This window comes from Gallinula chloropus (genome assembly GCF_964237585.1).
Source record: "Gallinula chloropus genome assembly, chromosome: 3".
Lineage (NCBI taxonomy): Eukaryota > Metazoa > Chordata > Aves > Gruiformes > Rallidae > Gallinula > Gallinula chloropus.
In genome coordinates this window covers 99,767,700-99,782,026 of record NC_140087.1, presented here as the reverse complement: position 1 = coordinate 99,782,026, position 14,327 = coordinate 99,767,700, and the positions used below count along the sequence as shown (strand labels likewise).

Below are 14,327 nucleotides of genomic sequence, written 5' to 3'. Positions count from 1 at the left end.
CTGAGTGGATTTTGGTTCTGGCCTCCTATACAACTCCTACCCTTCAAAATTTTGTATAAATACTTTTTAAATATATTGGCCTGTATTTCATATCTGTATGTAAACATAAAATAATTTATTTTCTTTACACTTTCTACTCATTATTCTTTTACTTTAAATTATTGCTGTCTCAATTTTATTTAAAATCATTCCTTCTGATCCATTCTACTTCTAGATTTTTGGCACAGCCACCACTACAGCACTATGGTAAAACAAGACTTACAGGGATTCAAAGAGCTCATGAAGTTCTCAGTAATGTGTGGTTCCATTACAACCCACAATTTGAGATTTTTGCCCTTCTCACAAATGAAGTGTATTTTACTAAAGAGTTATCTAAGATTCCAGAAATGACTATAAACAGATACGTATTTATGGCTTACTCCATACTAAATACACAAATGTAGTAGCCATGTAAGCCATACTTTAAAATCCTCCATAAGCATATATTCCCATTTAGTTTTACTCAGAAATAACAGTGTCAAGCTACCCAGTCTTTCAGTTAGCAATTTCTGCTTCTTTATACACCCAGTGTTATTTAGAATAGGTATTATAAACACCTCAATATTGCATGAATTACCACCTTGGAATAAGGATTATAATTATTGAGGCAGAAAACTAAAATGATTTTTCAGAATTTATTCTCTATCCCTTGTTATAGCATTTATATTGTATAAATATAGAACGTTAACAAATCAAAAGGAAGTTACATATATTATTTTCACGAAAGTACTAAATTATTTATATTGAAAAATATTTTACTGTAAAATTTTAGGCTTTTAATTATTAATTATTGGATGTTCATGAAATTGGTTATAGTTTTGCCCCAGCCAACAGCTGAGTACCATATAGCAGGTCGCTCACATCCCCAAGCTCAACACATGCCTTTACAGCAAAGGTGGGCAGCAGGCTCCTAAGATAAGTATTAGGAAGGTCATTTGCCAAAATAACAAAAGAGTTGATCCTTCCTGTCTACTCAGCAGTGGTGAGGCTACATGTCGTGTGCTGTGTCCAGTTCTGGGCTCTCCAGTACAAGAAATAAATAGGCTTTGTAGAGTGAGTCCCCTGTAGTGCAACAAGGGGGATTAATACACTGGCACATATTTTGTACGAATTCATGCTGAGAAAGCTCAGACTGTTCAGCCTAGGAACTAGAAGGCTTGGGGGGGATCTTATCAATGTGGAGGAAATGATGGGAGGAAAGGAAAAAAAAAAAAGGAGGAGCCAGACACTTCTTCACTCATAGAACAAGAGGAAATGATAAATTTAAACACATGATGTTTCATCCTAACACAAGAAAACTGTGAAGGTAGTAAAACGCTGGCACAGATTGCCCAGAAAGCTTGTGGAGCCTCCATCCAGGACAATTCGTTCTAGGTGATGCTGCTTCAGCAAGTAGCTTGGAGTAGGTGATCTCTACAGGTCCTTCCAACTTCACTGATGATAGAGAGGATATAAACTAATGACGGGGTAGGTTTGAGGACAGTCCAGGAAGCAGGGTCACAACTTTGAAAAAGTACATATAGCATAATTCAGAAAGGAAGCGAAGCCCAAGGCTGAGTTTAAATATATCTCCTCAGTCCTTGGGCAGGGGTTGTAAGTGAAAATCCCAGCTGAAGCTGGTCAGGGCAATTAAGACCTGTCTGTGTTCTCAGGGTCACATTTGCAGGTATTAAATTAAAATACACACAAATTGATACTTTAATAGCCTGTGATTCAAATGAAAAATAATAGTAACAATAATGAAAATAATAATAGGTGTGTAGAAAAGTAAGCATATATAATAATGATAGGTATGTAGCAATATTATAAATAATAAAACTGTGTCTAGAATAATTTCATTTTTTGTGTGCAAATCTGTTTAGCATGCAACTATTGACCTGTTGCTCTAATCTGAATGGCTTAAAAACAAATGTTGCATACTTTGGCATTATTCTGGGTTCTCTGTTTCATTAGTAAATTACAGGTTTTATTTACAGAGTGGTTCTACAATCTCCCTATTTGTCCTTAAATTGGCATCATGCATAATTCTGTGGATATTCTGCACTGTGACTAAGAATCTTTATGACTGCTATAAAGTCTGGACCAAAATAATGCCTGGAAATAGTCTAACAACTTAAGTTTATCAGCTTAACCTATTTCCAATCCCCAGTCCTTGCTCTCAGCACAATTCAAACAGTATATGCATAGTATAAGCTGCTACATCCTTTTAAAATGAAGTTCTAAATTGCTATCACTAGGCAGGTAATACCTGAAAATAATACAGCTTGAGATTATGTGGGAGCACAGATAAATCTCTATTCAGTCATACACAGAAGATCTATTTTGTTGAAAGGACTGTCCCTTCTTGTAGACTAAAAAAAATAAATTGGCAAAAGATAAAACAGAGTAGAAAGAAACAATGGATAGATCAGTAATATTTCATATTTACTATTTATTTTAGATGGATACTCATAAGATAACAAAGCCTCACACTAAAATTGATGTAAAGGGGAAACCATGTAAACTTACACATTAAATTATTATTATTATAAACATAAAAATATGTGTTTATTTCAGAGTTTAAATATATTTTAAAATATTTAAAAAATACATTAATGGCTAAACTATTGTTAGAAACTCACATCAACATAATTTCAAATTTTTTGATTTCAGGGTTTTTTTAATACAAACTATATGCACAGGAATAGTATAAATAGCTTTGGGGACTGAGAAACTCAGAATTCACTGTCGGGACAAGGGAAGTAGTAACAAAACAGTACATACCATTACAAGATGGCAGTGCTCTGTTCCATGCTGGCTTTCCATCTGCACCAATTACACACGTTATAGTTGAAGGATCAATAATTTTATAACCAGAATCACATTGGTAAGTAATAGTTGAGCCAAGCTTAAAGTCTGTTCCAATTCTTGTTCCATTCATGATATTTCCAGGATCAAAACAAGCTTCCCGCGGCTTTTCTGTTTAAATGAATTAAAGTAAATCTATATATACATTCAATTATGAACAAAAAATAAAATTGAGCACTAATCAATGCTTTTTTTCCAGTTTACATTTTTCAACATCTTTCTTGTTTCTCTATGCTTACTATAAGATCATGGATATTTGCATTAGCTTTTTTTTTTTTTTTATTTGAGGAAATTACACTGAGATGAACAAGCCAACAGCATTTCCATCCTACCTTTTATTAGAACTTTCCAAAAGCTGAATGACTCCGATGGAGTTTAGTACTGTAGAAGAAAAACTATCATTTCTAAAATTAACTACTTAACACTATTATGCTTTTTTAACCAAGTATCATGCTCAGTACTTACTTACATGGTTAGAAATTTGCCATACTATGGAATAATTTAGACAGAAAAAATATATTGTTCCTTTATACTTCATATTTAAGATCTAATAATAACTGTATCTTCAAAGCTGATAAAATAAGCACCACATTTATTTTCTGGCATGAGCTAAGAGGATAAAAATCTTTACTTCAGTGTGAGTCTAGACATTGACAAGACTAGGATTTCATTCATCATCATCTTTAGAAAGTGAAAATGTTAAGAAATGGAATAGGAGAAATAATTCATATTGCAAATTACTTTGTTTCAAGAATATGAATGAGATGATCTTCAAATAGGAAGGATTTAGACATAAACCATTCTTTATAACTAAATAAATGAAAAAAAATATTATTACTATACTGTTGATAACTATGTAATACTTTTTCTTACAAAAAGTTCAAACACAACTCAGACCCTTTAAAATCTTTAAAATTCAGTGTAATATTACTTTTATAAACAATGTTTTCCTAAATATGTGAACTGTCTAGGAGGGAAGGACATGAACAATATAAATAAAGTTCATTATAGGAGGCAAAGATTTTTATTAAAAAATTCTGGAATCAAATTCATAGTCAAAGTTTACAGCATGCCTCCTTCCCTTATTAAATATTAATAATCACGTATCTTAATGAAATACTCAAGGAATATTACCAGAAAAACAAACTAGATGCCCATGATCAGAAATGCAGAGTAATAAATTTTATATAAAATATTTAATAATGTACTTCATAAAATATTGAAATATTAGGCAAAAGCATATATAATGTTTTTTCATGAAGTATATAATGCCTATGAATATTGTAACTTTTTAAAATATACTCTTCTGCTCTTATAAGTCATACTTTAATTTTTTATGGTTTAACTTCCTGTTACATAGTGGTACACATATCAGACTATGCTAAGAACAGAAAATATACACACAGTGAAAAGCTGTATGCACATTTTCAATAGGTATCTTTATCTCTTTATCTCCTTGTGCTTAACTTGTCATTTTCTTGCCTTGTAGGCCAATAAGACTTCCTGGAACAAACTGTTTTCCCATTTTATTTATATTTTGTTTCAAGTCTAGATAGGAAAAACAGACTAAGATTTCATCTGTGGCAATATGAAAATTACTTTAGGAAGAAAAAACTTACCAATGTGGAAAATAATGCATGATGCTAGATAAAAAATGAAGACTAAACATAAAAATTATTTAATAGTTCATTTTAACCTCCATCTATTTCATTTGTATGTTATTTCTATATTATTTGGATACTTTTGTCCCTTCATTTTTGAACATGAATATTACTGTGTTTTGCGTCTATTATTGTCAAGAAAAAGAAGCTGAGGCACCTCTGTTGATGAAAATCAGCTTGATAAAACTCAGCAGAGATGATAATCAAACCAGTTGCAGAAAATGTGACCGGAAAAGCAAACAGCATTTAAAGTGTGTGTCTTTAGTAAATAATCGTTGTAACCCATTCTCTGTCTAGTAATAGGTATCCACCCAAAAATGCAAATATTGTCCTACAGGAATTTTTAAAAACTATATATGTAGATTCATAACAAAAGTGGAAGGGAAAATATATTGGTATGTATCACCAAGGAAGCATCAGCAGTCGTGTATTCTAATTGAGCAAGACAATTCCAATATTCTACAATTCTTTTTCAAATGCTCCTTTTGATGTGAATCTTCTATTTCTACTTTTTTTTTTTTTTCCTGGAAGATGAAAATATGTGTAAGTAATGTGAAAGTTCATGAAAGACGATTTCTGTGCTCCTCCACACATTTACAGAAAATAGTTTTTAAAACTTACATGGATGGAAAGAGGTATTTGGCAGTTCAGTATGAGCACATCTAGAAGTAAACCAAGCTGAGCCTCAATAAATGCTAAATAACATTTCTTTCCCTTTACGTTTCTATAGATTATGGTGAGAACTATACCTTTATAGTCAATGGCAAATCCTGACATTCCAACAGAAGCATCACTGCGAAAAGCCAGAAACAGACTGTTACCGCTGCTCTCTATTCTTTCAGGAGCCTGTGAGCCTTGAAAACTGCCAATTAGAGGACTGTTGGAATCTTCCCCTTCATAAATATGCAGAAAATCATAACTGGGTTCCATATTGAAACTGAAAATAAAGGAAAAAGACAATTGAGTGTTCATTTCTTTTTCATGAGATAAACGTTACGGTGACTGTGGCTGCCAATCTTCTGCCTAACACATTTCCTTCCCCAGAAATACAAGTATTTTAATAGTATTTTAAAATAGGATTCACAGTGAAAATTTACTAACTCTCAATGGAGTTTTCTTTACCATTGGTGTCAGCTTTCCAAAAGACCTACTATCAGGCCCTCATGCAGGCTCTGTCTATGGTTTTAAATACCTTAAAAACCTTAAAATCTTTAATACCTTTCTCAAGATGGAATGAATTGTTTGATGCAGAAAGGCTGCTCCTTACTAATCATCACAAGAATGATCCGGACAACTAGCTTAAAGTTACAGCTTTTAGCTGGCTAAACTGGATGATATTAAATCCATCCATTGCAAACATAAATTCACCATTTTAGAAACAACGTGTTTGCAAACAGACAGACCATTATTCTGGATACTTGCCTTTATTCATATCCAAATTATTTCACAGAATCATGATCAAGTGAGTTATTATTCTCACTAAACTATCGTATGCTGTGCCATATTTGATGACATATGTTTATACAAAGTAATTATGAAGATAATACGAACAGCATGTCTTTCAGAGGAATTAAAATGAAGCGAGTTCTGAGATAACATAAAGATAAAACCACAAGCATTTATCTAAGAAACTTATAGCACACTAGATAAAACTATATGCTAAGAATAAAGAAGAAAATATAAGAAATGTAAAACTACAATTAAAAAAGCATGCAAGTGATAGGATTTTTTCCTTTCTAATTATCCTTGTAAACAAACCAAATAAATATTTAGCTTTTTAGCAAATGTGATGGTTTTCTTTTCATTGTGTCAGTTAGTACTGTTCGACACAACCTCTTCAAATCACATAAGACAAAAAGGAATTAGGTTAACTAAGAAATCAGCAGTAAAAAAATTCCTAAGTAATGTCAAATGGAAATGATAAGGTAAAAGAAGGCAGAAAAATGTTTTGAAACTTCTGCTAAGACAGAGAATTTTTAATTGAGCATTAGAAGATTTGAAAGAAATATCAGTCTATAGACCAAAAATAGGGAAAAGCATGGCAGTAAAGTGTGTACTACTGGACCTCAATTGTTTAGAAAATGTATTGGAAGTATAGCATAAACCACAAATTCCATTATATTGCTCATACTTGTATTCCTTAAAACGCAGTTCACAAACAAACCTGAATACTGAGTTTCTTTTGTCTTATTTGAAATGGAGTATTTGAGCTGTTTATTTATCAGTCCACAGAAATATGTGCTCAGCATCCTACCATGTGACATTTTCAAGAGTGTAGTTACTGGAGTCTTGTTCTCAACCCTTCATGCTGTTTGATCAAATACCTAAAGAACAGACTTGTCATATTCTTGATTATATAACTTCAAGTACCTTAGGCTTTGATTACTTGATTTCTTGTGTATCAATATTTTATTAGCAAACATATAGCAATGAGTCAGTATTAGATACCGTTGGGTATTTTGGTTTGGTGGTTTGTGTAGTTTTGTTAATTTTTAATTGCATTTCTCTTTAAAGGGTGCAATTATTGCACAAAAAAAAAATTCACAATCTCTTCCTCTTGATCGCTATCCCACTGAACTCAACTGCAATGTTACCATTCTCAGCTTAAAAATCACACTTAGGACAGAGCATCAAAAAAAAAAAAAAAAAAAAAAAATGCATTTGCATCCATAAATATAGCAGACGATTACATAGACCTGACTGGGGATATGACTATATACCTGAACATCAATTTGTGTTAAAAATCCATGCAACAAATATAGATTGATGATGGAATGTTGCGTAAATAACACTTTTTGAAAAATATGAAATAACATTATCAAGATGTCTTTTATCTCTTGAATAATAGATTTTTTTTCTGACCTATAAACTCCAGGCAAAGTGTACTTTGCCGTGCTTACTAAAAATCTTTAAGAACTGAGTGACGGTTTCCACTACATTTCAAGTCTCTACCAGTAGTTACAACAACTTAAATCAAGCATTTCTGCAAATTGACATTGGTTTTCAAAGATTTTTATTTCATAGGTCACAGAAAGTTTTGTTGTTAAGGCACATATTTCATATCACAAGTGCCATATAACTATATTATTTTCTTTTACATTATTTGAAAGCAATGATATAGCACATATTAGTTGTATGATCCAGGACTTAGCCAGACAATGCAATTAGAAACTTAAAGTGATAAATGATGCTATTTTAGATGTGACATTTAAAGTCCTGTTAAACAGAGGCATTCATCTTGAAATGGTACCTTTTGAATATCAAGGCAATGACAAAGTCAGGGTTTACTTTTATTCTCCAGTCACATTCTTTCCCAGGAGGATAAGGCTGTGGATAGTTAGGTGATAAAATAACTCCTGCTGGGCCTGTCAGGTTTCCTCCACATGCAGCTGTCACGATGTAAAAAGAAATAGAAATATGGTAATAGGAACATGGTCACATGTTAAATTCACAAGCATATATGAGCTGTTAAATAGGAATAAATTGACTTTACATTTACTAAAAAATAAAATAAAATTTAAAAAAATTAAAAAAAACCCAGAGCTTTCCCACTTCCAGTTAGCAAATATTTTTAACATTTTTCTATTTTCCTTAAAAATGAAAAAGTGAGCTTTCTTCATACACAAAAAAGCTTTTATTCCTTTCTAAAGGAATAAAAATATGAAGTTTAATTGGAAGTCCTGTATATTATTACTTCTATTTCTATCAAGCTAGAATATTTCTTATGTACTGGAAGTACGTTATTAGAACTGGGAAAGCTCAGTAGCAGGATTCAGGATGCCGATTCTTTTGACCACAGGTGTAACGCAAAATAGTTTGATTACCTCAATAAAGTTATTACCCAAATTAAAAAAAAAAAATCATTTAGTTACTATAAATTGAATGTTACCTTTAAATAGATAAGGAATTCAACTTCCAAAGATCATAATCACATGAGAGTCTAACTAAAAAGTACAGTAGTCAACATGGGCTGCATCTACAGTACCAAGTGACACAGACCGATAGAACACATTTGTAGTGTGAATCAGTAGGTACTAAGTAAGTAATCAGTGCCAAACTTTAAAAAATATTTTTTCAGGGCATTTCTAGTCTTTTCTAATGGACTCAATGCTCAGCAGTGTTTGCTGAATACCTCAGATGCATTCACAGAACACATCTTGCAGATAACTTAATTCAAAAGCCGCAAAATTAAAAATCATGAGCTGAAGTGTGAACAAAAAAATTTACTTGAAACCCATGCCACTAACGAATATAAAAACGTTAATGAAGACATTCCCCTTGCACTATATTTAAAACAAACCAAACTAACTTCCCCTCTCCCCTTGATTATTTATTTATTTGGTTGGTTGCATGTTATTTTTTTTTAATTGAAACTTTTAGGGTTTTTTGTATGTGTAGTTTTAGACCCTCAGTCATTTTTTTTGATCTAGGGTCTGGGTTTGTTGTTTTTTTTTGTTTTGTTTTGTTTTGTTTGTTTTGTTTGGGTTTTTAAAAAATTTTATTTCTTCTATATTTTAATCACAAGTAGCTGTTCCAGGAAATATTTCATATGTTCCTTATGTGTGCTGATGATTCAGCCTGATACCAAGATCAAAGTTATGATGTACAAACAGAGCATAAAACATTAAACAATCAGGAATGGAAGTGGCACAATGTTTGGAGTACTGAGTAGTATGGTTATTAAATGTAAATAATTTTTCATTTATAAGTCAGAAAACTGAAATACGAATTCTATGGTCATTTTTTTAAATGACATATAATCACTTCAAAGAACACCTATGTTTTCCAATATCATCATGTCTACAGTAAATATTATTTTCATTTCCTTTTCCCTTCAAATTCATTTTGAATATGTGGAAGAATAACAATATGTATTTACTTTTTATGGAAAGGCACTCTCCTTTATTTTTGTCTTTCATTTGTGGTATTTTTTTGTTGTTGGTTTTGGGGTTTGTTGTTTGTTTTTTAAATTTTAAATATGCAAAGATTTTTCATTTGTAATGTTAAGTACAATTTCATACTTTTATTACAGGTGATATGGAATTAGAAACACCATCCTACATTCAAAGAATCACAGAATGGTAGGGGTTGGAAGGGACCATGAAAGATCATTTAGTCCAACCTCTCTACCAGAGCAGGATCAACTAAAGTACAGAATTATCCTGAATCATACTGAAACAGAGGGACTTTGGGGGGGATTTGCTGTCTTAGAAAGTGCTTCTCCAAAATGGCTTGCAGAATGAAAAAATCAATATGCTTATTCCAGTGCTATTAAAACACACTGAATCTGGTCTTGTGAATCATTAAATTAATACATAATTTAATTATAAATTAATAAGTAATAAAACCAAAAAGATTTTTTAAGAATTCATTATACTTAGCACATAATTTTTCAGAGATCTTGATTATCTCTGCTCTTAGAGGAGTTACATTGATGACCTTAAAATACATGTCAGCAAGTCTTGTAGGCCTGCAATTAATAGTCTACTGACTAGAACCTCAGAGAAACCTTTATGCCATACAGGACTGTGGAACCAAGAATCAAAACTTTTTTCAAAGAACGATCTCCTACTGTGTCCTGATGTTATGGAAATATCTCATTTCTTTCAACTGCACTGTTACTTGGACCCTCTGCTCTGCATCTACCTTTCTCAACAAGCATGCTGCTTCAGAAAAAATATCTTTAGCTTCCTAGGGATTGCACAGAAAGGGTATCTAATCTATGAGAGAATTCAGAAAATTTTTAGAATAAATAATGGACCCCCCCTTTAGGTAAATAAATTATTACATAGAAGACCATTCTACTGAGACCATTTCAAAGAGATTTTTTTAAATCCAAATCAACTCTTCCATTTATTTTTTTATTAAATTTAAAAAATAGAATAAAGAGAAAATTAAATGCAAAAATAGCATTAACATTATGAGACTGTCAGTAACCATAAGTATGAATTAACTGGGTTCTGCAAAGAGCATCACTCCAGCATGAATGTTTTATACCCACTGGTTGAACAAGAAATCTGATCTATAGAGACTGACACTTCAGTTTATTACCTATGCATGTAGGAGGATCAGGTTGCCAGAAGAATCGGTTATTCAGTTGTACACATGTAATTTTAGCCTGTCCTTGAAGTTGATAGCCAGGGTCACATTGAAAGGTGGTAGTATCTCCAGGCTCTCTGCTGTCTCCGTATCTAGTGCCATTCTGTGGTGTACCAGGATCATTACAGGTTGATGCAATAGAAGCTGCAAGGAAATGATTATATGATATGAAGAGGTAGATAATAAATATCCATAATTAAAAGCACGGTATTTTTACAACAGCATTCCAACCAGAGACAATATTATTTAATCATCAGTTAATATAAAAGACATTTTGTTTGTTTATTTTTATGGGAATATACGATCACTACATTGGCTTCCTGACACTTGCCTTAGCATAATGTGTGGCCTGAGAGGAAACAAACACAAACACTTAAAGTGGTCCTACAGGAAAGTGTGAGATGGACTGCTCACCAAGGAGTGCAGTGATAAAACAGGGGACAATCGCTTTAAGCTGAAAGAGGACAGGTTTAGGTTAGATATAAAGAAGAAATTCTTTACTCTGAGAGTGTTGATGTCCTGGCACAGGTTGTCCAGAGAAGCTGTGGAAGCCCCATCCCTGCAGGTGTTTAAGGCCAGGTTGGATGAGGCTTTGGTCAGCCTAGGCTAGTGGACAGTGCCTCCTTTCAGGTAATTGTAGGCGATGATAAAGGTTCCCCCACAGCCTCCTCTTCTCCAGGCTAAAAAAACCCCAGATCTCTCAGACATTCGTCATAAGGTTTGCTTACGGATCCAGCCAGATTCTATGATTCTATTCTACTGGCTTCAGGTATTCAACATCCCGAGTTGCAGTAAACATGGAATTCTTAATGAAGGACCAGTCTCTGGAGACTACTCTCCCTGAATCACTGCATTCTTCTCCATCCAAACATATCTTTTTCAAAGAACTTACCATAACTATGAGCAAAGGCCAAAATAAGAAGTCAGAAACCCAGTGTCATGATCAACTGATTCATTCTTAAAATGATGCATTAACAGTCTCATCTCTATATTTTATATAAGTCTTTTCAAGGTGCAATTTGGATAAGATCAGACCAATGACGAGCATTCAGAGAAAAAATGATGTAATTTATTAAAAGCATTTATGCCATTTTTAAACTGTTTTTTACCACTTTGTTTGCTGATGCACTAATGTTACTGTTACTCATCTTATGTGGCTGCACCATTCTCCAGCAGTCTCTGGGAAAGCAGTTATTAGGTTGTTCTGTATTTTGAGCTGTACGTAGCACTTCAAGTACTTGGGTTTTAGGATAGCATTATAAATTACAGGCCAAAAAATACTAATAACATAAAATATTGGGGTTTATGTTTGATAATATTTTTCTATTGTTTTAAATACAGGGCCATAGTCTCTTCCATATCACCTATAAGTGATATGTATTAGTGATAACAGTCCATTCTCCCCTGCTCTGCATGTTTGGCGGGGTGGGCTTCATTCTTGCTGTTTCAATCCCAAGAAATATTAGTATTTCATTAACATTATTTTTTTAGTTCATTTCAACTGGTACAACTGGCTTTCATAATTAAAAAAGCTCCATTACTATGACCACTATGCAACCATTGTGACCATAATATGTAGGTAATCAATTTTCTGTATTAATAACTGCATCTATTACTTTCCACTTCAAAAAAAGATTACTACTACAAGAAACAGCAGGAGCAACTGAACATTTGCAAAACAGAAATATTTTCCAGGTTGTACAACTGGAAAACTTTTTTCTTTTCCTGTATTGTAAATTTGCAGGAGACAGAAAGGTTGGAAAAAGATTGATCAAAACATGTGAGATTAGTAAAAAGGTTTTATGCATGTTTTAGCAAACGTGGTCACTTAGACAAATCACAGAAACTGTAGAACATACCTATATAAGAACTCATTGGTTATCGTGACTAACACATGACAAACACAGAAATTTTCATTAATCTTTCATTAGTTAAATTTTTTTGACCTTGTTTCCATTCCCAAATAGTACATCTTGTACCTTGGGATATCGTTACCATATCTAAATGAAGCAATAGACACGACAGGTTTTTTAACAGTGGTGGAATTGTTTCCACTAGAATTTATAAGCATCAATCCAAGAATTAAAGTAATGGCTGTCACTGCTAATGAGTACTGTGTAAGCACTCCCCAGGCACCAGTCTGACAATTTACCTGACATCCCATATTAGTGTAGTTTACTAAACGTATACTTGGTCACAGGGGAAGGAAAGTATGGTCAGGACCTCAGAGAAGTTATTTCTTACTTGACAGACAAGAACAGCACTAAAAAATGGATCACTGTAGTGCATATCTATTAAAGAATCATAATTCTTTCAAATATATGAACATAAACCCAACTCCGTCGTTATTTTTTTTTAACAAGTGTCTGACTATAATTTTTTCCTTAAAAGGATATGCAAAATACCTCTGCAAACTTTTTTTCCCATTTTGACTATGTAAAGTATGCACTAATTATGAAGGACTGATGCATTTTAATATTCATTTCCTTAACTCTATTTGTTATATACCAAGTTCTAAAATCTAAAAACAATGACAGATGTTTACTAAGCACCAAAATGTTCTTTATACTTTTGTTCCTGAAGCATCAGGAGTTATTTTATGTATTTGAAACGAACCTTTTTATCATGCCAACTACACATGATCCTTATTAAACAAAACACCAGACATTTAAGCACCAATGTGTCATCTAGTAAAGTGAACAGTTAGACTTTTTGTCTCGTTTCCAAGTTATTTTACTTCTCAAGATTCCCCAAGAGGTTCTATAACTGCAGGAAAATCAGAAGTCTACTATTGTTTCATTTGGCATTGTTCAAGTATCTAAGGGGTATAGAGGTTATATAAATTGATAAGTAACCAGACATTAGAAATATGCAGTTCTTCTGTCATTGGTCTTCTTTTATATCAGGCTCTTTTCTTCTCAGTCCCTACACTAATATAAAGACATGCAATTAATATCTAGTTTACAAACTTAGGAGAAAGTCCATGTCAGTGCTGTGATGTAACACTGCCATATGCAATTTTTTTTTAAAAATGAGGAATTCAGACACTTAAAGCTGAACACAATTAAAACACACAAGTTGCAAAGCAGGGAAAAAATAACTACATTTTGGACTCAAGAATGCTAAATCAAGCATAGTTGGGCTTTTTAGAAATGACTGAGAAAGATTAGGTGCCTAAAATGGCATAGACAGGAGATGGGATTAGGATTCTATTAAGCTGGAAGAGGACTATACCACTGCTTCTCAGTTCTTCCACGTGTTCTAAGCAGTAAGATACTTCATTCAGTGGGTTAGAAAGTAACACCCTGTACAGATTTCCCACGTCCTACTATCTCACCTGCTCAGAAGGCTTCCGTGTACATAAAAGATGGAACTAGAGGTAGGTGGCAGAAGAACGGGTAGCTGGAAAAACCACAGACTGCTAGGAGTTTTTTAAACCTGCATATGTTGGCAGCCGCTATGTTAAGCATCTTTGGTATTAAGTTAATAATATCCCAGAATCCTCTTGGATTCTGGGATATTATTAACTTAAAAGCCAACTTTTTTTGGAGTTGGCTCACCAATTACATTTTCAAGTTTGATTTGAAATGACTGAAAATCAACAGGAGATGTTTTTTGAGAATATGATACACTGTATTTGTGTGCCTGTAGCCTTGTGAGCAATATGTTAGATTTGTGCCT

The 14,327-nt window shown here is 33.0% G+C and overlaps 1 protein-coding gene across 1 annotated transcript in view; it reads right to left on the bottom strand.

The window, feature by feature from the left end:
- The window catches only part of CSMD1 (CUB and Sushi multiple domains 1), a gene marked incomplete at both ends in the record, with an annotated part of 1,089,811 nt that overhangs the window by 171,758 nt on the left and 903,726 nt on the right, over positions 1-14,327 (bottom strand). The window contains 4 exons of the mRNA XM_084261313.1: positions 2,803-2,997; positions 5,297-5,484; positions 7,798-7,936; positions 10,599-10,790. Of these exons, the coding sequence (XP_084117439.1) occupies positions 2,803-2,997; positions 5,297-5,484; positions 7,798-7,936; positions 10,599-10,790 (714 nt within the window). The remainder of the gene's footprint in view (positions 1-2,802; positions 2,998-5,296; positions 5,485-7,797; positions 7,937-10,598; positions 10,791-14,327) is intronic.